The 22,593-nt window shown below is 38.5% G+C and overlaps 1 protein-coding gene and 1 long non-coding RNA gene across 12 annotated transcripts in view; one reads left to right on the top strand and one right to left on the bottom strand.

Moving 5' to 3' along the window:
• LOC106521005 (uncharacterized) overlaps positions 1-1,334 on the bottom strand; it is a 1,791-nt gene extending 457 nt beyond the window's left edge. Inside the window, exons 1-2 of the long non-coding RNA XR_001310618.1 lie at positions 1,245-1,334; positions 63-144 (exon numbers count right to left, since the gene is read on the bottom strand). This is a non-coding gene — a long non-coding RNA (uncharacterized LOC106521005). The remainder of the gene's footprint in view (positions 1-62; positions 145-1,244) is intronic.
• A 51-nt stretch (positions 1,335-1,385) lies between these two features.
• kiaa1217 (KIAA1217 ortholog) overlaps positions 1,386-22,593 on the top strand; it is a 116,409-nt gene continuing 95,201 nt past the window's right edge. For 10 of the 11 annotated variants that reach the window (XM_014013358.1, XM_014013366.1, XM_014013371.1 and 7 more), the window contains exon 1: positions 1,386-1,703. In XM_014013358.1, coding sequence (XP_013868812.1) covers positions 1,394-1,703 — 310 coding nt within the window. In that variant the 5' untranslated portion in view covers positions 1,386-1,393. Of the gene's footprint in view, positions 1,704-5,296; positions 5,363-22,593 lie in introns of those variants that run through there. The other variant, XM_014013369.1, reaches the window with a different exon arrangement.

Raw genomic sequence — 22,593 nt, forward strand, 5'->3', positions numbered from 1 at the left:
TATATATATATAGGCTCATCTAAAAAACTGTTTTTGAGAACAATAAAAAGTCAAGTTCTCACAATAAATGTAGCTTCTTCAAAATGTAGTTTGGAGTTGTTGTTTTTGCTCCTGTTGTCACCATAGTGTGCCAAAAACAGATTTCTGTGGATCAGAAAACATGGAGGAAAGTATTTTGAAGTCCAATCCTTTGCTTTTTCAACTTTTACTCCCTTTCTTTTTTTTTCTCAGTTCCAATGTCTACTCTGTAGCAGATTAAAACAGCTTCACTGTGTTCTTGCACACACAAACACACACATGCTGGAAGTATTACCTCCTTTGGGCTTTATAATTCCCTGTAAATTCCACCAATGACTGAACTGTGTTGTGCATTCCTGCCTCTGGTAGCCTCGGCATCTCATCACATACGAGGAGTGCAGGCGGGCTGGGTTTGAATAACAAGAAACTGACAAGGAAAAACTGAAAGAAAAAAAAAGGAGAACAGGCAAAAATAGGACAGAGAGAAGTAGTGATTGTAGCAGAGTGTGGCTCTGAGCAGTCGGCTGATGATGTGAAGAGCTGCACACACATCTGGAACAGCTTGTGCAGCTGCACCTGAAGAGGAGAGTTCCTCCGCAAAGCTTCTGCCGGCACTTTCTCATTCCTCGTTTTTGTCTCTTTCTCTTTTTTTTGTTCTTAACGTGTTTTCTCTGGTGGTCTGTAAATCTTTTTTCTCTCTAGTTACTGGCTGCCAGAACGATGGGATGATTTCCCGCTGTGCATCAGAAAAGAAGAGTGTGTAATCCGGAGGGAACGAGGAGAAGAGACATAAGGGAGAGGACATTAACATGGGAAGGAATTATTAGGCACGAGGTAGGAAAAAGAAGTTCATATATTATGACTGTAGGCGAAGAGGAGTGGGAGCAGGAGATGTTTATAGAAAAAAGAGGAGGATGGAGGTAAAGGCAAAAAGGGGATTAAAAAGCCAGAATGCACACACACTGAAGACCTGAGTTTCTGTTTGCATTTGGCACAGCACATCCTGTCACTCCACAGGTTTAATCGTGGGTACAACTCTTTACCAACACCCTCACTTACACACCTGCTTACTGTTTGCTTTGGAGGATGATCCCAGGAGGCCACGCCAAGAGAAGAGAACACCTTCCAAGAAACTATTAAACCTTGAATCTGTTGCCTCCCATTCTGCTTCCCAAAAATGCCCACCTTCCTCCCCTTCCTCCCTCTTTTTGGTCTTCTGAGCTTACCTTTGCGAGTCATAACAAGCTGCAGCTGCAGAGTCACCGAGTCACACTCACAGAGAGCCAAGAAACCCCGGAATGCCCTTGGGACTCAGCTGCCGTCACCCTGACTGAGGAGGAAAGACCGAGGCGTTCGAACTGATCCGCTGACCTACATGATGTCCAAAGTCTCCAGGCTTGCTCGGCCCTCCTCGGCAGGAGCCGGGTCCAAGCTGCCCTCCCCGAGGAAGGAATGCCCTGGCACAGCTGGTGTGGCCAGTCGTGTGCGGGTGCTGAGCGTGGGCGAGAAGCTGATGAGGGCAGGCAACGATAATGTCCCGAACAGACCGAAGCATGCAACAGGATCTGAGACTCCAGCCCCTGACCAGGGTCCTGGTGAGAAAGACCAAACTGTGGATGTAGTCTCTTCTAAGAGCAGGATCAGCCCACCTAAAGCATCGAGTCAGCAGCAGAACTCTGTGAACAGTAAGTAAAACAAAAACACATGGAATCAGAAAAGTAGCTCGTCTCAAATGATTTTTTTTTAGTTTCTGTGTAAAAACATGATCAATGCATTTTCAAAATTTTAATTTGAACTACATATTTTCTGTACTAAGTCATAAATTTGTTTAAAAACAATTGCAAAAATCATTTATGCCATCTGCATTTTTTTGCATGAATGAAGAAAATTTTTAATGCTGCAATTTGCTTTAAAAATCTGCTTAAAATCTCAAGTCTTCAGAAAAAAATGGGATAAAATCTTGCTTTTGCTGCTAAAAGAGCTCAAAACCTCAAAGACAATTTTGTTTCTCTACAGACATGAAGACATTAATTAAAAAAATAAGTAGCCTTTCAAAAGTTAGCTTAAAAAAAGCTCAAAGTTACAGTTAACTTAAACTGCTTTCCCCTTTTTATCCCCCCAGAAAGCTGCATGCCTTTTTCCCATGTGTCTTCTTCTTCCTTAATTCTAGCATAGCAAAATAATTAAGTTTAAAGTAATTAATTTAAAAAAGTTTATTATTGATGTATGGGATTTCTGTCGCTCTCCCACTGTGTTGATATCCACTGGCTCTTATCACTCCCTTTTGGACCTCTCACCAGATTCCCAACTCTGCAGGGCACCAGCTTTCATGTCCACTTAGCACAGATACTTTCCACACTCTGAAACCTGAACAGGATTTTTGTGAGGCTGAAGATTTATTTATTGTCTATAATGTTAGTGGCTGCTGAGAGTCTGACAGATCTGATTTTCCCCCTCTTTTTTGAGTTATTGTAATGTTTCCTGTCATTCACTCAAACCGTTCTTGAGTGATTCGCTTGTAGTCAAAGACAAGAAAGTGTAAGAGGAATTTAAGTGTGGGGGTGATGGAGATAAAGACTGTGAGGGGTGAGTCAAATAGAAGAGTGACAGAAGGAGGTCAGGAATGTGAGCTGGGCATGCTGGGAAATCAGCAGGTCCTGAGTTGTGCCTGTGTGTGAATCTCATTGTAATAAGGACAGGTTAGGGGGTTGTTAGGGGGCAGGTTCTTGCTGGAAACCAGATGTTCTCATCTGTTCGGCTTTCAGCTTTATCCAAATAAATGGTCCGTTTACAGAGCTGATTCACTGATTTACTTCTAACAAAGAAGTCTGTTTTCCTTTGCTGTAAAAACCCAACTTTCAACCTCACATTTTTAAGTGAACTGCTTCTTTACAGACACAGATCGTGTTTTTATTACATTTTCAAATATGTATTATTTTGTCTTCTGTCCTCCCCTCACTCATCATAATGACTCTTGGACATTTTTTCCTCATAATCATCATTTCTTATCATTTCTTTTGAGTCATGCTCTTCCTCATGTCTCTGTCTTTGATTATGCTTTGATTGCATTTAATTTTTGAATGCCCTTGATTGACCCCTTCACACACTTATATGCGTGCAAAGACCATCAAAAAGAATAAATGAACTGTTCTCCATGTTTGCCTCTGTCCTGCAGTAATTTTTTAGGTGAGCGTTTTTCTTTGGAGGCTGCTAGAAGTTTGTTAAATCTCTGGACACTAACTTTGAAGTTATGCAGGGGAAAAGGCAGTGGTTTAGTAGTTTGGTCTCTCCAAAAACTTGCAGTAAAGTTGAAAGATTCCACTACGCTTTGATATATATACATAATGTTCATAACTTCAGGCAACTTCCTCTCACTACATGAAACCAAGTGCCCCAATATTTGCATTTAAAATAGGCCTTTGTTGCAGCCTAATAGCAGGTTGTCATATAATTTGCTCGTTTATGGTTTATATACAAACAAAACCCATTAATGTGGGAAGCTCTAACTGTGCGAATTCGCTTTTTCCCAAGCTAATGAGAGTGTCCGTGCATAGCGACAGCTAAATCACAAGCCTGCAGGGTCAAACAGAGCTGATGCTCACACTGCTGGCAGACAATAAGTATGTGTGACAGGTGACATTTCCTCTGTGTGAAAGCTTCAGAGGTGACTGCTGCTCACCAAAGGACCCAATTTCAGCCTTAAAGTGGAAGCTCCCTTCAAGAGTGAAATCCGTTTGACAAATTTTGTCCAGAGAGGGTATAACTTCAAAATCAGACATAAATTTAAGGTCAAATTCCCTTTTGATATTACAAGCCGCCACCTGAAACCATCATTTAGAAACTTTTTTGGCTTCAAGAGTTTGTAATTGTTTCAGTTATTGTCAACTTCTCAAAGCTTCTAAAAGGTGCAACATTAAAATCTTCAATTTCTTCTTTTCTTCTTTGGAAAATTTTACATTTTTGTGCTCTATTCATGTAAATGTAAACATGAATGTATATTGTAACGCTGCAGTTCTTAACTTGAAATACAGGATGTGTGTATGAACTGAGTACAGAAAAGACTAGAAAATGGATTATCTCTTTTGCTGATTTTTCATTTTTAGAGCTTTGCCACCAAATAAACAGCTTTGAACATTGTCGTACAGTGAGATGTTAAACAATCTAATTCTGATGGACATAATGGCATAACATATACCAATGATCTATAATGGCTGCATGGTATATTAACAGTTAATTACTGAAGTTTTAAAATAAATGCACAATATCATCAGGTTCCTTTTGGGAACTCTGTAAAGTTGATAGATGCAAAAACACATATAATGTTACAACTGTGATGACAAAAATCCATCAAGAGGAGTAAGAAAGATGTGGTATTTGTCTGTTACAAGTTATGTCACTACTGCCTACAACATCTTGCAGTTAGTCAGTCCTCTTTTTGATGGACCAGTGTCACACTACATGGGCGAATAAGAACCAAAAGGAATGATTAAGCTCCAGTAAGCATTGTGATGATAGAATTATTTTTTTTTTAAATAAAAAATCAAAGTAGGGGTCCAAGAAGCAATCAAACTAACTTCTGTTAGCCCTGACCTCACTACCTAAACCAAACTAGTAACCCTGGTCCTTAAATTTAACCATGGACCTCAATCCAAAGCCTCTTTCTGGCACGTCGATAACTGACGTGAGGGGGGGTGGTACCTGACACGTCAAAACCAGGCGAAGCGGGAACCTGATCAAGCGTCAACATGCGACATGTAGGGAGCGAGAACGTGTTGCTTGGTTATATGTAACAAGAGCAGGGCCAGCAAAACAGAAAACCATTAAAAGTCTTGATATAAAAACACTGACAGAATAAAACAATACAGTGAACACTGGAGTTAAAATGAACTTAACCAAATATAACTTAATGTCTGCTCGTATCGCACTTTTAACATGAAAATCAAGAGAACTCTAGGGCTGCAGTGCATGCTTGAGCTTAAGTAGGTAAGCCCCATGAATTGACTAAAGCATCTGGAAAGGTTAACGTCTGGAAAGACTCAAGCCGATAATGACTTAACCTCTTTTTTGCTGTCCTATCAGTCTTTGTTATTGTCAAACCTCCTGGACTTTTATCAGCCCCAGACAAACGGTGATATTTTTTCATCACATGTTTAACCGTACGGGCGTTTTGATCTTATGACCCGTCAGTTGGGGATTTGTCCTCAAGGTGCTCTGATTCTGGATGACCTCACCTCCTGATAAATACAAAGAGACTCAGTAAAAGGAACTTGTGTTTTTCTGCATCTGGCTGTGGATTGTGTAACCACATCACTATGTGCTGAGTTGCTTCAGCTTGTTTTTGAAGGTTAGTAAGACATTTCAGAGTACATGTGCATGTCTGTCTGTCTGAAACAATGTTTAAAACATATGAATCATTGGTGGGGGGAGTGTGATTTGCCTGAACATGCTTACAGCTTAGCTCAGTGTTAATACTATAAGAGTTGTGTTTATCTGCAGCTAACTTTTTCTCCTTTTTTTTAGCAAAATAGTTGAAAGAGCAGCTTTATGTGCTGGAAATGAGTTTAAGTGTTGGAACGTGATCACTCATTGCTTTGACACTGAATCGTGGAGAGGGGGATTACATTAATTGTGGTCTCTTGTGACTCTGAAATCTCCGTATTGTCCCAGACTTTTCATCGTTAACGACTACCAGAGTGCAAAATTAAATACCAAACGCTTTCCCAGTTGAGCAGTAGGCACATAAAATCTACAAATATGTCAGATGCATTGGAAGTCTGTTCAACAACTTGACGTATCTGTTTCAGAACTGAACCAATCTGGCAGTCTGTGGAGCCATACGACAGTCGTCTTTAAACCTTTAGTTGAGAAAAATGATTTTCAGTTGGCGTTTCATGAAACAGACTTTAGCTTCGAATGACTCGAGTTGTTACTTGAGTAGGAGGCTGATTACAAGCAAAACCCCCTGCTTTCACTTTTGAATCGTGCAATCACGAAACTTCGTTTCATGATCTCAGATGATTTACTTGCAGTGAGACCTTGCTGGTTTCATCCATTTGATTATAACTGAGAAAATGTGTTGAATTGGCTTCATCTAGTTAAAAATACACCCTTCATATCATAACAATGGTATCTCAGAAACCAAAAATAGATTTCCCCACCATATGGGTGCAAAATTAGCACACTCAGAGGAAATAATTAAGCCTGTTTAATCAATGTCAGCTCAAGACAGAGTGTTGAAAAGAATCCGGTTCAGTTTTCCCCAGTTCTTTGTCAGGCTTGAGCAGACCTCAGTGCCATTTGTGGAGGTCGTCAACATCTAGAGTTAGTTTTTGTCATGTACTCCCTCTTGTTTATCAGAAGTATGATTTTATACTGAAAATAGACTGAGTAATATATACATTTCTAATTTTAGCACCAGCTGCATTAAATGACATACAGCAGTGATTTTTTTTAGATCAGCTGTTCAGAGAAATCTATCATATCCCTTTATCAGTAATAGATGCAGCAGCAAGTTTTTTGGTATTCAGTGTTTTCTGTGTATGACCCAAATGAGCGAGAGAACTATGTTTAAAATTGAACTAAAGCGTATTCTCTCTGTTTGATTGCATATTCAGCTTCTGCCATCTAACTCCTATTTTATTTACAATAAAGTAGTTTAGCCATCAAGGTTATTTACATTTTTTAGGACAAAGTGACATGAAGATAACAGTGATTGTTTATGTGAATTTTTTTTCCATGAGTTATTAAAAAAATGAGCTCAAAACAATAGTGCAGCGAAACCTTTGGGATAAAAACTTTCACTTAGGACTTGAACACAGCTGATATTTTTAACTTCTTCCATCACTGTTCAGATGTTATACAAACCCAAATCTCTAATAAACACTGTCATGGCAATGTAACAATGTTGTGGGGTGGGAGGGTAGAGGCATGCTTAGTTTTGTAATGATTTAAGTGTTTTTCTGCTTTCCATTTCTTCAGTTTCACATGGATGCCAAATTTCGTGCAAGAATAATCTGAGTCTCTTGTGCCAGTCAATGTGTATAAAGTTGAGAAGTGCTGGCATATTAAGACCATTTTCATCATTATGTAACCATTTTTATTCTAAAAAGAGCGACAACAAACACCAGAAGTCTGAAAATTGGGATAAGTTAAATATAATTAAGTGAAGAGAATTTGTAATCAATTAGTGAACCTCTAAACCTCTCGGTTCTTGCTCTTTTGTTAAGGGTAAAGATTTTGTCTTTCCATTTAAAAAGTCAATTAGGAGAGTCTAAACGTCTGAAAAGAGCTTGTCTTGTAAATGCCACAAAGGAGGAAGTTATGCCCGGATGTTTTCACAGCTGTGGGAGAGACAACCTTCCTTTGTCCTTTGTGTCAATAAGTGACTGAAGAGAGGTCCGATGACTCATTAGAAGCATGTGAGTATAGGTGAGTTAATGGCGTGTTCATTGACCTGGGGTCTGTGCTCAGAAAATGATTGGATGTGACTCATCAGTCAAACAAAAACAGACAGTAATTGGGCCACTGAGCAAGAAGAAAGAGCTTGAGTTATGTGATCGCTCATGAGTGTCAACTGTAAATCCTTCTTTTGGGACCGCTTGGTGTTTGTTTTCCTTTCGAAGTGTAGCTCGGGGCAGCGTCGCTTCCTCTTGATCCCGACCCTGTCCGGCTCTTTAAGAGGGGACAGAAGAAGGGATTTGGTTTCTCTGTACTCCAGATTAAGAGTGAAACAAAAGCCTCAACCTTTGGCATTCCTTCCCTGGCTACCAGTCCGGAGGTTTTTCCTTGTTAATTTCATTCTGATTATCAAGACCACTCAGCATTTTTTTTTACTCTGTCCTGTTGTTTGACTTGATTACACAAACCTAATCCTGCATATGTGGTTGGCTGAAAACTCCTCCAAACATCCAACTGCAAGATGATTTTTATGTAGTCCAAACTTTAACTGTGGTTAATTCAATCAACTGAGGAGTGGAAGTAGATGTAAAGGCTCCCTCAGGGTTTCCTCTGTAAGAGTTGACAGATAAATCAATATGTTTCTACTTCCTCTATCGCACTCTTTTTTTTTGCCCCTCAGTCAAATGTGTGCATATGTTTCCATCCATGTCTGTTGGAATCTTTGACTGTGAGCTTCAGCATGACAAATTACTATCCATCAAAACTATTAAACAAATCACATCTCTGTATTTAAAGTCATGTTCTGGTGATTTCTTTAAAACTGACACATCTTTGGACACTGAATTTTTATTCCTTTTTCACATGTCACACAAATCACACAATTGAGATTATTCCACATGTAAATCTCTAGTGATTTTCTGAAAATGTATTTGGTTCATATCATTAAACATGTTTTTCTGTCAATGCAGCAAACAGATAAGTGAATTTAAAAAAATCAGCTTGAGGTTAAATGAAAATAATTAAAATAATTGCACTTTTAGCTACAATGCAGTTTGTCACTTGTAAGTGAATCTCAATATTTGCTTAAAACTAGTACAAAAATTCAAAGGTATAACTGATAATCTTGGTTTGGGACATTTTATGTCCTCTGTGTAGTGTGTGTATTAGCATGGTTCTGTCTGAGGAGTTGTGTGTTGATATACTTTAGTTATACAAGGTTACATAGAGAGTCTAAACTGATAGTTGTAACTCTGTGTTTGACTTTTATTTGTCAGGTGTTTTGCTGTTTTGGTTTTGTGTTAAAATGGTGACCTGTCCAGAGTGAAACTTGCCTTTTGCTCGTTCCCTGCATGAAGTCTGCAGCTCCGTCTACCATTCTGAAAAAGACAAAGTGGATACAGACGACAGGTTATGTGGAGCTCAAAGCAAGAAATTAATTCAGCTAAAAGCTGAAACAGCAAGAATGTTTTCCTGTTGTTGTTTTTTTTTTTTTTTGTGGTTTTTTTGCTCCTCTTAAATTTTGACTTTAAAATAATTTATAAGTTCTAGAACCCCCGTCCCCGTTGAATTATTTTAGTCCAAGTCAGCAGTGGCGGAGCTAGGGTGGCACAAGGATGGCCAAAGCCTTTTCAGGGGGGCACGTAAAAATAAAGTAACTTATTCCGTTTCTCAAACCTGGTGCCAAAGGATCTGACACGTTCTCACCCCCGACTCGTCAACACATTGACGCTTGGTCAGGTACCGTGTGCATCCATTTTTGATGCGTCGGGTAACCCCCTCGCTTCAGTCATTGCCGCCTGCAGCTTTTCCGGGTTTTGCCACATAAGGGTCTTTGGGTTGGGGGTCTGTGATTAATATGAGGGATCAGGATTAATGGTTAATTTTAGGTACTGAGGTTGGGGATATGCTGTATAGGGCTAATATTATTTAAATTTAGGGTCTGGGACAATTAGTTCTCGCAGATTCTCTACATTTTTTAAAAATAGTTAATATGAGGGATCAGGGTTAATTTTAGGTACTGAGGTCTGGGATAGGCTGTATAGGGCTAACATTAGTTGTACCTTATTGTAAAGTGTTACCCTCCTCCTTCGTCTCATCTTGTTAATGACTGACGCGAGGGGGGTACCAGATGTGTCCAAAACTAGACGCAGACGGCTACCTGACCAAGCGTCAATATGTTGACGAGTTGGGAGTGAGAATGGGTTGAAGGAACATACCTTCTTCCAAAAGGAACCAAAAGAAAAGTTATGTAGTTTCATTTAAATCTGTGGATCATTTATGTTGTACAGAAATATTTTTTCTTAACAGACAGATAGAAAAGTAAGAGAAATGCATTTCTCTTAATTTTCTATCTGTCTGTCTTTTTCTCTCTTCGACCCACTCAGACTAATGTTATTGTAGTCATCATTGAGGCATAGAGCATGGAACTTAAGCACACAGGAGATGTCAGGGACTGTTTTTTTTATTCATAAAGATTTATTGATTTTTTTAATTTTAAGGAAACACAGACCTGTGTGTCACTGGTAAATGTAAGTAGCTCCAGACATTGAGTCTTAGATGTCTGGAGCTACTTACATTTACCAGTGACTGAATGTTGTTTATATAAATCATACCAGAAAATAATAGTTAAAAATATTTCTGCACAACATAAATGATCCACAGTTTTAAAAAGAACCACATAACTTTTCTTTTGGTTCCTTTTGGACTGCAGTGTGATTTAGGAAAAGATCAGAGATTTTTACTGTTTTCAGTATTAGTCCCTGCAAATTCCAAGTTGATCAAAAGAGTTAAAAAATTGGGTTTGAAGTTTCCAAATGCAAATCCCAAAATAAAGCTTCAAAGTGAATTTCTGGCATCAGTGATTCACTGTTAACAAAAAAAGCAGTCTGTGTTTATTTAATGTTGACTTCTTATCTTTGTAAAGAAAAAACTGTACGACTCAAACTTAAAAACTGGCATCTTCACTCTAGGATAAACTACACCTCTTTCTCTGTAACATCTAGCTGCAACGGAAGCATCATTGGTGTGTGAATCACTGTGGACTTTTTGTACTTTCCTTTTGACTTTAGGCTGTTGTCTTCAACCTTTTTTTTTGCAACAGTAGCTTTCAATATCTCAGTTGTGTCCTCATCTGTTTCAGTTTCTAGCACCAAAAGTGACATCAAACTGTGAACATTCTTTTCTACCTGACATCAGCGCTGCTCAGGATTAAAGTAAACCAAGTTCCTAAAACATGTTTGATGGTACTTCCTGTTATCTAATTAAGAGAAGCCGTTTCTCTTTTACCAGAGGAAAAGAAAAAAATAGAAATGCTAACACCTGCTGACATTTGGCCTTTGAGTGCAACAGAAAGTGGTGCTGGGTTTCTCATCAAATTAAAGCCGAAGCGGTTAATCGACCTTTTTTTGGGATCACACAAAGTCCAGCTGCAGAAAAACTTTCTAAGAGGGTTTTACATTGGTGGCTGCAAGACAAGTTTGCTTTACTTTACCCACATAAATAATATGAGGATAAATGCTCCTGTTCCTAACAAGCTGCTCATTAAAATCAAGTCTTATTTTGGCTTATGTTAAAGAGTTGAAATAGGTTGAAAATTAGATTTTCATTTTATGCAGAATCACTTGTTTTTGTGAAGTATACCTACATTTCATTTCGTTTTTATCTGCTTGTTGATTATTCCTCTGTTTGCCAGCGATTGTCCAGCGAGCTAATTCATGTTTACAGAGCTTGTAATTTTTTTAATGCAATTACCTTGGGAGGACTAAATGAGTTTTCCAATACGTGATTGGGAGTTTACGTAGAGAAACATGTTCTCCTTGTGTTTTAGCCAACACACTGGCCCATAAACATTATTGATGATATCCACTGTGATGTGAGTGCAGAGCATGATGAAGCAGCATTAAATCTCACCGATGCACATTCTTTCCTTCTTCCTTTTATTTCCAACCCCCTACGAGAAAAGAGAAACAGATGTTAGGAGAGAAATAAAAGAAATAAAATAAAAAAGCTGCAGCAGGTAAAAAAAAAAAACAGAGATAAAGTTTCAATCTTTCTGCTTTTTGTGGCAGCATCAGTTGTCACGGTTCATATTTTCATCATTCTGGCGTGTTTACTTGTGATGGCAGTTCTCCGTTAAGCCAGGTGCATGTATCAGCACGGATGTGTTACATAAAAAAATGTGTTTACCTACAGATGTGGTGGGTTGTTATTGTGATTTTGTTCCCTCCCCTAAAGTGTGTTTCTCTGCAGCAGCCCAGATTGTCTCAAAGACTGTGTGCCCAGCATTATGGTTGTAGGCTGCAAAGCACGGATGATAAATAATGACTGAACAGAGAGCGTCTCTTTTGGCAAAGAGCTGCTACAGGTTTGCAAATTGAAACATAAATTGTATTCAGCGGAGGCCCCATGCCGCTGGAAAGTAAAACACGCTCTCATTTCAGGTTCTGCCTGAAATATAACGCTGTTGATTCAAGCATTTTATGTGTCGTATTTCAACCATATTAGGGTTACCTCCCTGAAAAATCCTGATTTTGTTCCTTTGCAAACGCAGTCTTATAGTTCTTTTCCGCAAACACAGAAACTTGCGTTTTACTTTGAGGAAATAAAGCCAAGGAATTGAGTACATTTTATAAGCTTTAGGCCTTTGATAGGGAATCTAATTAAAATTGTATTCAAAACTATCTAGTAAAAAATACCTAATTGCATTTGTAAAATATAGAAGTGGTCAAGACTTGCTGGATTTCATCTTGTAGTTTAGACTGAGACACAGTCCTGGTTTATCTCACCCTCCAGCGTGACTTTAAAGCTAAACAATCCCACTTATTATATATTAATTAGCAAGATAAAGAGTGTCCTGTTTATCACAGCACCCCAGTTCAGTCAGAGTACACACATGTTTCTGCTGGGATGCACCAGAGAAACACATTTCTTGAAATTATTTCACATTTAAGCAACTGATGTGAAGCCCAAGTAAACTGTGATAAATAAGTAACTTAAATGCACCTGCAAATACAGACACTTTGCTGTAAATAATTGCAGAGTTTTAACTAATTTAGCTCTGCTTTGCTTCTATTAGGATTACCATGGCTAGACTGCTAAATAATAGATTCTTAATGCCCCTATAAGAATGTTTAATCACAGCTTCTTTCGATTATTTGTAAATATGTGGATTAATTTTGCATTTCCATATTGTCCTTGTACTTTACTGACTCATTTCACAATTAATTAATGTCACATTCTTTAGACCAGCAGGATTGTGCTGCATGTGGAAGAGCCCAGATAAAGCATTTAGCAGACTTAAAAGAAAGAGCAATGCAGATCCTGGCGTGTGCAGTAGCGCCCCCAGGTGTGCAACCTGTAGAGTTTCAGGTCGAAACGCGTTGGTGTTTCATTTAAATGCAGATTTCTACTTCCCATGGTGTTTTGTCAGCGTTTGAAATGACACTTTTCATTTTGTTCCTACTTGTGCAGCTTGTTTACTTAGAATTTGACTAAAACTTTACTTTTTGCCCAGCTTCTTCCCACCTCCCAGAGAATGAAAGGCTGCGCTGACAGCTGCTTGGTGCCTCTGAGCGTCCTTGATACATTCTTACAGTATTAAATGCTAGAAAAAAAATGGGGATCAAACAAATTCCTTCCCCTCCACACACTCTGAAATATGGGGATTTTTTTTAAAAAGGGTAATAAAAGGGGCTTTAGCTGTGTGACGAACTCACTGGTAAGACTCACAAGAATCGCAGCGAGGCAGCGAAAGCTGTGATGAGACTGACACAGCATTTTTGTTGCTGCCTCGTGGAGACAGAATGAGGGGATTTCTGCTGAAGGGAAATCAACAACCGAGGCTTTTTATTTTCAGAAAAACCATGTGTCACAGAAAAAAAATGTTGTGATAGTCAATTTCCCTCTTTAAAAAATCTTTTGTGTTTCTTTCTTTCTTCTCCTTTTTTTTCTATCTCCAGTCTCACCACACACAGACCAATTCAGAGGCAATTGAAGCTGTGTAAGCTGCAGCATATTTAATATAATAACTGAGTAAGTGATAAGAATAAAAAAAAGATTTTTTCTCTTTATTACCAGACATTGAAAACTGTTATAAAAGGTGATTTTTTTTTAATCAAATCATTTTTGCTCTTCAATCACTCTTTGTTTTCTGAGGCTGTTTGTCGGCTTCACTTGTTCCAAGTTATACTCACATAGTCAAATGCAGGGGTCTGCAACCTTTATGATCAAAAGAGCCATTTGTGCTCTTTGTCTCACTAACAAAATGTGTTTGGAGCAACAAAAAAAGCTATAACTATGATTATCAACTGGTGGTCCGTGGGCCTTTTTTGAGGCCTTTTCGGGAACCTTTATGGTCAGTGGAGGTGACTTTATAAAACTAAGATAAATGTTGTTATTATTGTTATATTGTTTATTATTATAAACAGCAGGACAACTGAAAAGACCATATTCATGTAAACAAGAAAAATATTGCATATTGTTTATATCGAATTTCATAAAAACTAGTACAACTTATTCAGGCATTTATTTTATTTCTAATTCTCATTATTATGTAGTCTTCAAATTATTTAAAAGCAATTCTGATGTATGTTTGATCACATTTTCAAAGAGCCACTGCAGAGGGACCAAAGAGCCACATGTGGCCCCAGAGCTGCAGGTTGCAGACCCCTGGTCAAATGTAATGATCTGTTCAGGCCAACACATTACTTAAAAAACTTAACACTCAGCAGGAGAATGGATTGTGATAAGCAGCAGAAATGCTTATCTAACATTTCTTATCATAAAATATAGAATTTTGAAAGATACAGTAGAAAAAAATACTTTAATAAGACAAAGGTCTATAAAAAGAAAACCTTGAAATTTGTGAAATAGAAATTAAATTCAGATTTGATCAATTTAAAAGTGCTTCTTTTTTGCATGCCATAGGTTCACTCAAAAAAACAGATGGATTTTATAAACAAAAATTATGTCAACCTAACATTTTTAAACATACATATTACCTTTACTCAAGTTAAGTGAGTTGACAATTTTTTTTATTAAGTCTATTATATCTGTTTTTTGAGTTCACTGAATCAACTTTGCAGCAAATACATACATATGATCATATACTGTATTTTGGTAGCTTAAAACAGCTTTTTTTAGGTGGACAAAATCTAAACAGAGGGGTGATTCTGTGAAGGAACATGTTATTTGCAGACATTAGCAGAGTGTGACCTTGCATACAAACGTGAGTTTTAGCAGCTGCGGCCAGTTGTTTTGGCTCCACTTCCAACATTTTGACTTCTGTTTGTTCCACAGTTCACGTGCAGAAAGAAGGAGCTATCAGAAATAGGCAGAGAACTGAACTCCAGGTCACATAAAGCTTTCTTAAACAAAGACGAGAAAGTCAAGACCTTATTTTCCTGAACTAAACACGTTTAATGCCACAGTGAATGAGCTGAAGGGTCTCAGCAAAAAATTGTAAAATACATCAAGAAATTTGACAGAAAAAGTAAATAATTGTGGTGAGTGTGAATAAATTGTAAACTTGAGTCTATGAATGAGGATTAAACAACAAAAAGAGGGTAAAAATGGAGCATAAACACAAACTGCATTTCTGTCACTTTTAACGTCTAACCTCAGTCCCTTCTTCTCATAATTCGTCTCTGTTTCATAACGCTTTCAAAGACAAAATAAAATATTAATTATAAACACACAGTTTGTGTCATAAACATTTAGATCCAATCAGGTTTATAGAGTAATAAAAGGCATTTGTGTTTAATTGTGTTTGGCCCAGGAATGCACTATAGAGGTTTCTGGTGCGAGACAAAAGTTATCGGATCTTAATAAGACCCATTAGGGGCGACACAGAATAACAAGTCTAAAATATTTATCAGCTGTTGCGTGTACGCTCAAAAAAAAAGAGCAAATGTGCTTTCACTGTGAACATGAGCTTTTTACAGCTTTCTAGATTGTTGCAAATATTTAATATGCAAAACTTGTCCGCAAGGAATTCGGAGATAAAGCATCCCTAAAGGTACTAGTCATTAGCGTATCTATAAAATCCTTTCTTTATTAGCACTTTTGAAAGCGTTTCATAAATGAATAATAGATAACTTTTGGTTGAACATCACACACCAGCTGCCTCCCTGTGAACTCTTGGCCCCAATCAGCAACTTAGCACGCTCCTGTTTGTTTCTCATTGATATGAGAACTCTCCCAGTCTTCCTGGCAGAAGGATTCCAGAGGATCACACAGCAACAAACAAACGTCTCATGAAATATGCAGCGCCGAGAAACATTTGGTTCAGATCATAATTAATATTCAGCCTGGAAGAGGAGAAAGAGAACGCGAGAGGCGAGAAAGTGACAAAGTGTTTCTTTGACTGCTGTCTGTGTACTTGTGCAGCGTTTCTGTGTCTGATCGGTGCCACAGATTAGCAGGTCAGAGAGAGGATGTTAGCACATACAATACACAGGTTCCAGTTCCAGATTAGAAGAAGATTGTTTTATGTTGAGAGGTGACAAAGTCGTTGATAAGTAAAACTGCACTTTTCCTGACCAGTGCCAAACTATTTAGGAATCTTAATATACAGCACTGCAGTGCATCATGTTTTTCTTGTAAAATTTTTCAAAGCATGGGGCATTTTAAGCCAATTTTTTCTTTTTTCTCTCTTTTTTACTTTTGTAAGACTAAAACAATCAACCATAAAGTTCTACAGGTGTTCCCGAGTGTTAAGGTTCAGGATGTTCTAACAAACGAGTGCAACAATCTTGCAGGGTGCAGGGTCAGGCCTGTCACCGACAGCCTGAACAGTCCAGCATCTGTTCTGGGAGAAAAAGCCAGAAACAGGCCACACACTGTGAACTTATCATGCATGATTAGCTCTAGTCTTACATTACTGATAATCAACTGGTGGCACTCAGGCCATGTCTGGTCCTCAAAGCATCACATCTGGCCCTCAAAGAATAGCTTTGAAGAATTTATTGGATGCAGGAGTTAAGTGTAACTTTGAGTTGAGGGTTATGATAGCATTGTGTTAGCCAATCAGAGCACTCACACATACAAAGCAGATGTGCTGTGTAGGGGTCACCTCGAGTGAAATAATCAAGGAGACTGTCTTGGACCTCAGACCTCTGATGGGCCTTTTAAAGAGACAAATACTCTGTTCCACTTAGAACTGAATTTAGGCCACCTCAGGTCGCCTTAACTTGTCAAAGAGGCATTTTCTTTTTCCTAATCAGATAATAAACAGAATAACCTTCTTCTTATTTGATTTATTGTTCTCTTAACTCAAAGTTATCACACATTTTCATAATCAGAGAATGTTTATCAAAGTTACAGGAGAAACGAGGACAGATCTCTTGTCTCCCTCAGTATGATTTCAGCTATGTATGGATTTTCTGTGCAAAAATCTTATTTAACTAAACTAATCTTTATGGTTTAACTTGATGAAACATCAGTGTTAACAGCTGTAAAGCTGCTTGTTAACATCACTTCCTTCACAGGTGGTTTTTACGGTTTCTGCCCCTTTTTGTATTTGGATGGCAAAGACGGTTAAGACTTTATAAATTAATTGACATTGACTTTCTATGCTTTCTGTACTCAAGAGAATGTGTGAGTGGCTTAGGAAATTATATACAATGCACCTTGATCATATACTAGTTAAATATAATAATTTCAACTAAATAGGCCCATACAGTAGTTAGCAAAATTAGCATCACTCAGTTTAGGCACTGGTCAGTGACTCTGAAGTCCAGTTTATATAAATTTGGTTTGCAGGTAAATGTGAAATATGTTTTTCTCAATATAATTCATTTCTGTTCCTAATTAAGTATCTGTTTTTCTGCACATGCTGTCTGAGTTGCTTGTTTTCATACATTTTTTAGCTTGATTCAGATAAAAAAAATCATTAGAATGATTCAGAATAAAATGATTTATTGAGAAAAGATGTTTAACACTTTCAACAGGGTTCCCATGGGTCCTTGAAATCCTTGAAAGTTTGTGAATTTGAAAAAAATGATTTCAAGCCCCTGGAAAGTTTGTGAAAACAACCAAAAATTACACTTGTCCTCGAAAGTCCTAGAATGTTTTTTGGGCATTGAAGTTCTCTATTCACACGACTGATTTTCATCATCTTTATACTACTACTACTACTACTACTACTACTACTACTACTACTACTACTACTACTAATAATAATAATAATAATAATAATAATAGTAAAAAATTAAAAAAACTTAGATTTGTTGCGGTGGATAACTCAGGATTAAAGAGTAACTTACCCCAAAATTAATTTTTTTAGCTGATAAACTGTCTAGAATGTGTCTAAAATGTTATATAGTACTGTTTCTGTGCTAATTTTGATGTTTTTGTGCGTATTTGTTCAAATCTGTAATATTTGGTCTAAAAACGTGTTTTTGCTGCTCATATGGGTAGAGCAGTGGTACTGCAGGATAATTTGCACATTGGTTAACGGCTCTCCACGGTGACGTGTCTTCTCCACGGTTTCGTCACAGCACCCGTGTTCTGATATAAAAGCCTCTCTCTAAGACACGCCCCTGCAGCAGTCAGAGGGTGGAACACTCTAAGATACACTTTAAGGTAAACTGAGGTGGCTTTCAACAAATAACGTGAGCCATAGTCATAATTTTAGCCAATCAGAGCAGAGTAGGGCGGGTCTTTCTTTCTGAGCCCAGGTGAGAGCACCACAGCTCCTCCTTCCTTGCCGAGCGTCTGGACCTGTTCACATCCCCTCCTCCCAAACTGAGCTGCTGAACCTCTAATATAATTACATGTCCATGTATTGTGGATATGAAAGTAGGGTAAACATTTAATCCACTTTCTTTCATTGATTCTGATTCAACAACTTCTATGTTGTTCAGTTTTTCATTGAGTTTACATGATATTGAACCTGTTTATTGGTAACATTTTGTGGAAGCAGCAGGGAATTGCTGTCGTACGTGGTTTTTAAATTTGAGGAAATTGGTACTGGAAAGTCCTTGAAAGGTCCTTGAATTTGATGTCGACCAAGGTGTGCGAACCCTGTTTCAAAAATAACTAAATCTGCCAAATTCTATCAAAATGACAGAAATTAAAATAAATATACAAACATGATTGTTAGCAGGAACATGTAGCTAATTTTGGTTTGGGTTGAAAACATTTACTCTAAGTTGATATTTAACTAACTAATACACTAATGATGATCTCTCTACCATGTTGTCACTTTAAAACAGTGTTGATTCAAAAACAGAAACAAAGTCATGAGTTTGATTCGACCCTCTGTGTGATGTCTCATTGTTTCTTCATGTCACTATGGCAGCAGGCCACAGGGAAAATTAGACTGACCTCATAGTGCCACATTCAGTTCTCCACCCTGAATCTGATCTCAGACCTCTCACTTCTCATTCTCATTACATCAGGCTCTTATTAATTTATTTAATCAATTTCCGTTATCCTCTCTGGAAACTCTCAATGGCAGCATATAACAATTTGCTTTATTAGTTGATGAGCCTGTGGTGGAATTTCCCGGCAGGCTTTTATGTGTTTCTGGTGCCTCATTGAGCAAATATGGAATCCACAATGTTTTTATTAGAAATGATGAGTTGTTTTGATTGAAGTCCAACAACCAAGCTTCTTTTTTCCTTTTCTTTTTTTCAAATACTTTGTTTATTTTTAGGTTGTCTTTGAGATCAGGGCTGCTTTTGAGTGTCGTGTGAAAGAAAGCTGGGTGTCGTTTTATCCTGTTACTGAAGTTCAGTACCAGAAGTGTGGTTTGATTCTTCCAAGACTCACAGGTGGTTCATTCACCGAGCCGACTGAATGATCGACTCTTCAGAGGTGGTCTGGCTCAGGCTGATACACCGGTCTGAATACCCTCAGGTGATATTCTCACCTGCTCATTTACAGCTGAATTCCAAGTGTTTGGATTTATTTTTGTCTCGTTCCTGCTTTTGTTTGTGTTTATTTCTTCTTCTTCTTTAGCAGTGGAAGGGTTTAACATTCAGGAATCTAGTGAAAGTGGAATCTGTTTACAGTGTTCATGAGGCAAGACACCAGGACAGTAACTTTATCACCCAAATCAAATCCCCAATGCAGACAGATTCACATGCTTCACACATACTGTGTGCACATTCTTGCACCTGCTTCCTGGTATCTGCACCACAAATGACTCCTGAGTCAACATCCCTTTCCCATACATTATTACGAGATTAAAGCGGCACAAAAGTAAATGCTGACGCACAAAGCCTTCATGCTGTCACCTGAACTGTGGAGGGAATGACAGAGCACATTTCATCTATTCACTTTCAGCTTTTTGTGCAAAAGTCTTTGAAGTCTTGTTTTTTGTGTGTGCGTGTATCTGAGCACATAAATACCAAGCCACAGTTGTATAACTGTTCAGATCATGTCTGCCATTGCAGGTTTTTTGTGCTTTTTGTCCACACAAAAAAATGGGGTCTGTAAAGGAGAGAGGCCTCCCAGCTCCAACACATGGTGCCCAGACTAAACAACAAGATGAATGTTTCCTGAATTCAACTTGGCACAGAGGAACCCCACTTGCCCATGAGGCTCAGCTGAATGACTGAAAGACGTGCATTCAAAGCAAAAGAAAAGTGAGGTTGGAGGAGGAAAGAGGAGAGAGTACACTGACTTTAATTTTAAAAAAATGAGGGAGAGTTGTGTTTTGTTCGTTTGAAATTGAAACTCCATGATGCTGTGTTGAGAGATAATTCATAAACCAACTAAAGAGTAAAGATATAAATCTGGATTTACATGTGATTCTCTTATGTAGCTATGACTCATTTTCTACATTTTGAGGACCAAATAAGATAGATTTAACACTGTTGGTGAAAACCTCAAAATGCAAAAGGATGTGATTTTTTGAAAAGCATAATGTTAAAGACTGTCACTTAGCTTTTACAGTTTCAAAATGACCAAAAATAAAAAGGAACTGAAGCAAAAGACTGGTTAACCTGCATGGTCAGTAATGGCCGTTTTCCACCAGCACTGCTACAGCACAGTTCGACTTGCCTGAACTCTGTTCAGCAAGGTTTGGGTGGTTTTCCATTACACTTGAGTAACAACTCTGTGCGTGGTTTCATCGTAAAGTTAGGCCATCCCAGAGTTTGAAAATTGATGCCACATGCTTTACTAGCTGGTATTTGCTTACTTTACTTTGTCATTTCCATAATAAGAACAGTTATGGATAGCAACAAATTTTGCCAGCCATTATTAAACATCGTAGAAGAAGAAGACCCCAAAAAGATACGCACCACAACAATGGAGGACATGGTAGTGTTGTTGTTGCAAGTGGTAGATCGGGTTGTTGTGAGAGTAGCTCTTGTGACACAACCAGTGACCCCACCTCCTAACCAATCAGTGACCGACTGTCTTCTGACGTCATGTTTTCAGTCCAGTATGGCACACTTGGAACCACAGCGATGTGAGCTCTGGAAAAAGAGGCTGGTTCCACAAATCCTTGCTAGTGGAAAAGCCTTTGAACTGTGGAGAGCCAAGTCAAACGATGCTGTAGAGACCTTATTGGAAAACTGACATAATTTACAACATTTATCACCACTTTTTGTGGTGGCTTTCAGTTCCTGGTTTGAAGAGTTTTCTCCATTTTTCGAGGAATAAACCATAAATCATGTAGCATTCTCTGGCCGTCTTGCAGACAGAGATATCTTTAGGCCTTTTACAGAGATCATCATAAATATTTAGGCAGTGTTAAGCTCAAATCTCCTAAAGTAATTCGTTTTGCAAGCCACTTTGCAAATCATGTGTACTTGTACGCAGACAAGAAGTTTACAATTAAATAATTTTATATATCCATGCTGCTGACAGTAGCAAAAACCCAAAGCAAGAATATTCCACCTTTTAATTTTAAAAGTTGTATGTTTCTCAACAAGCCGTGACACACTGAGCCTACTAAAATTACAAACTATTTTTTGTGTGCATAAATCTCTAAAATGATTAGAATCTTGTCATACTCAAACACTGAATAAAAAAAAAAACAAGTCAAACTAATGTCCAGAGAGCCAGAGGTAATTCATTCCACAGAAATTCACTTCAAGAAGAAAAAAAAAGTTTCTAAATGCAGTGTCTTCAGTTTAAACACCCAGACAGCCCATAAGGTGGTTCAACCAGGCGATGATGGACCTGCCAACAGCCAGAACAAAAGCTCAGTGTGCTTCTGTCAACCTGTCTCCTCCCACACGTCACCTTTCACCTTAGTATCCTGCACCCACATATAACACCTCTATGCTTTCTTGTTTTACCCAAAGCCTCGAGGAAGTTTGGATGTATGTGTTTGGCAGGTTTATTAGTGAAATAATTATAGGGACTTTGGGAGAAAGGGGCTGGAGTAACACGGAGAAAGGTTTTGGCACGCCACAGGAAGGGCGCCTTGGTGAGGAGCTCAGAGGCTCAGTAGGGGCCATGAAGGGCTGAGTCTCGTTGCGGGTTTTTTTTTAACGACAAACTGTTGGATTTGGAGAGAAAGTTCCCGACACACCCCCAGACCGAACTCTACACTGCAACCCCCTTTTCCCTCAAGCATTGGGGAAAAAATGTATCTGTCTCAGCGAGACATTCGAACAGGAAGCTCCCACCATGTGTTTTTCTTCATCACTGGCAATCCTCCCTCCATATTTACTCTTACAGAATCTTTTTTTCTTCACTTTTGTGATTGAAGGGAGCCAGACTCAGGTTTAAGAGATTAAAGCACCTTCGTTAGAGAACGAACACACACAGACGCCTACATGTGACAAGCCCTTACCAAACAATGAGAACGAGGGGCGGGGGGGCCGGGGGTAGTGGAGGGGCAGCAGTAGGTTCTTGGAAGGCCTGATTGGAGCGTAAACAGAAAGCTCAGGAAGTGCTGAAGTAAGAGCGAGAGAGGTAGGGGAGGGAGGGAGGGAGGGAGGGGAAAATCAGGAGTTGTGCAGATCAGCCGGGAGAGAGCAAAAAGTTTTGGGACTTGGTGCAGAAGTGTGTTAGTTTTTGTCACTCCGGTCGTGTTTGAGGGTGGAAAAAATAACTTCAGCTCTTGTTGTTGTTTTTTCTTTTTCCAAGCAGGACATACTTTGCTAGAGAAAGACCTCAGGGTGAGTAACTGCATCTCATACAAAACCATTAAGATGTGAGTTGAAAAAAAAAAGCACAAAGGTTCAGTTCTATACAAACACTCATCATTATTAT

Source organism: Austrofundulus limnaeus, unplaced genomic scaffold (genome assembly GCF_001266775.1).
Source record: "Austrofundulus limnaeus strain Quisiro unplaced genomic scaffold, Austrofundulus_limnaeus-1.0 Scaffold100, whole genome shotgun sequence".
NCBI lineage: Eukaryota > Metazoa > Chordata > Actinopteri > Cyprinodontiformes > Rivulidae > Austrofundulus > Austrofundulus limnaeus.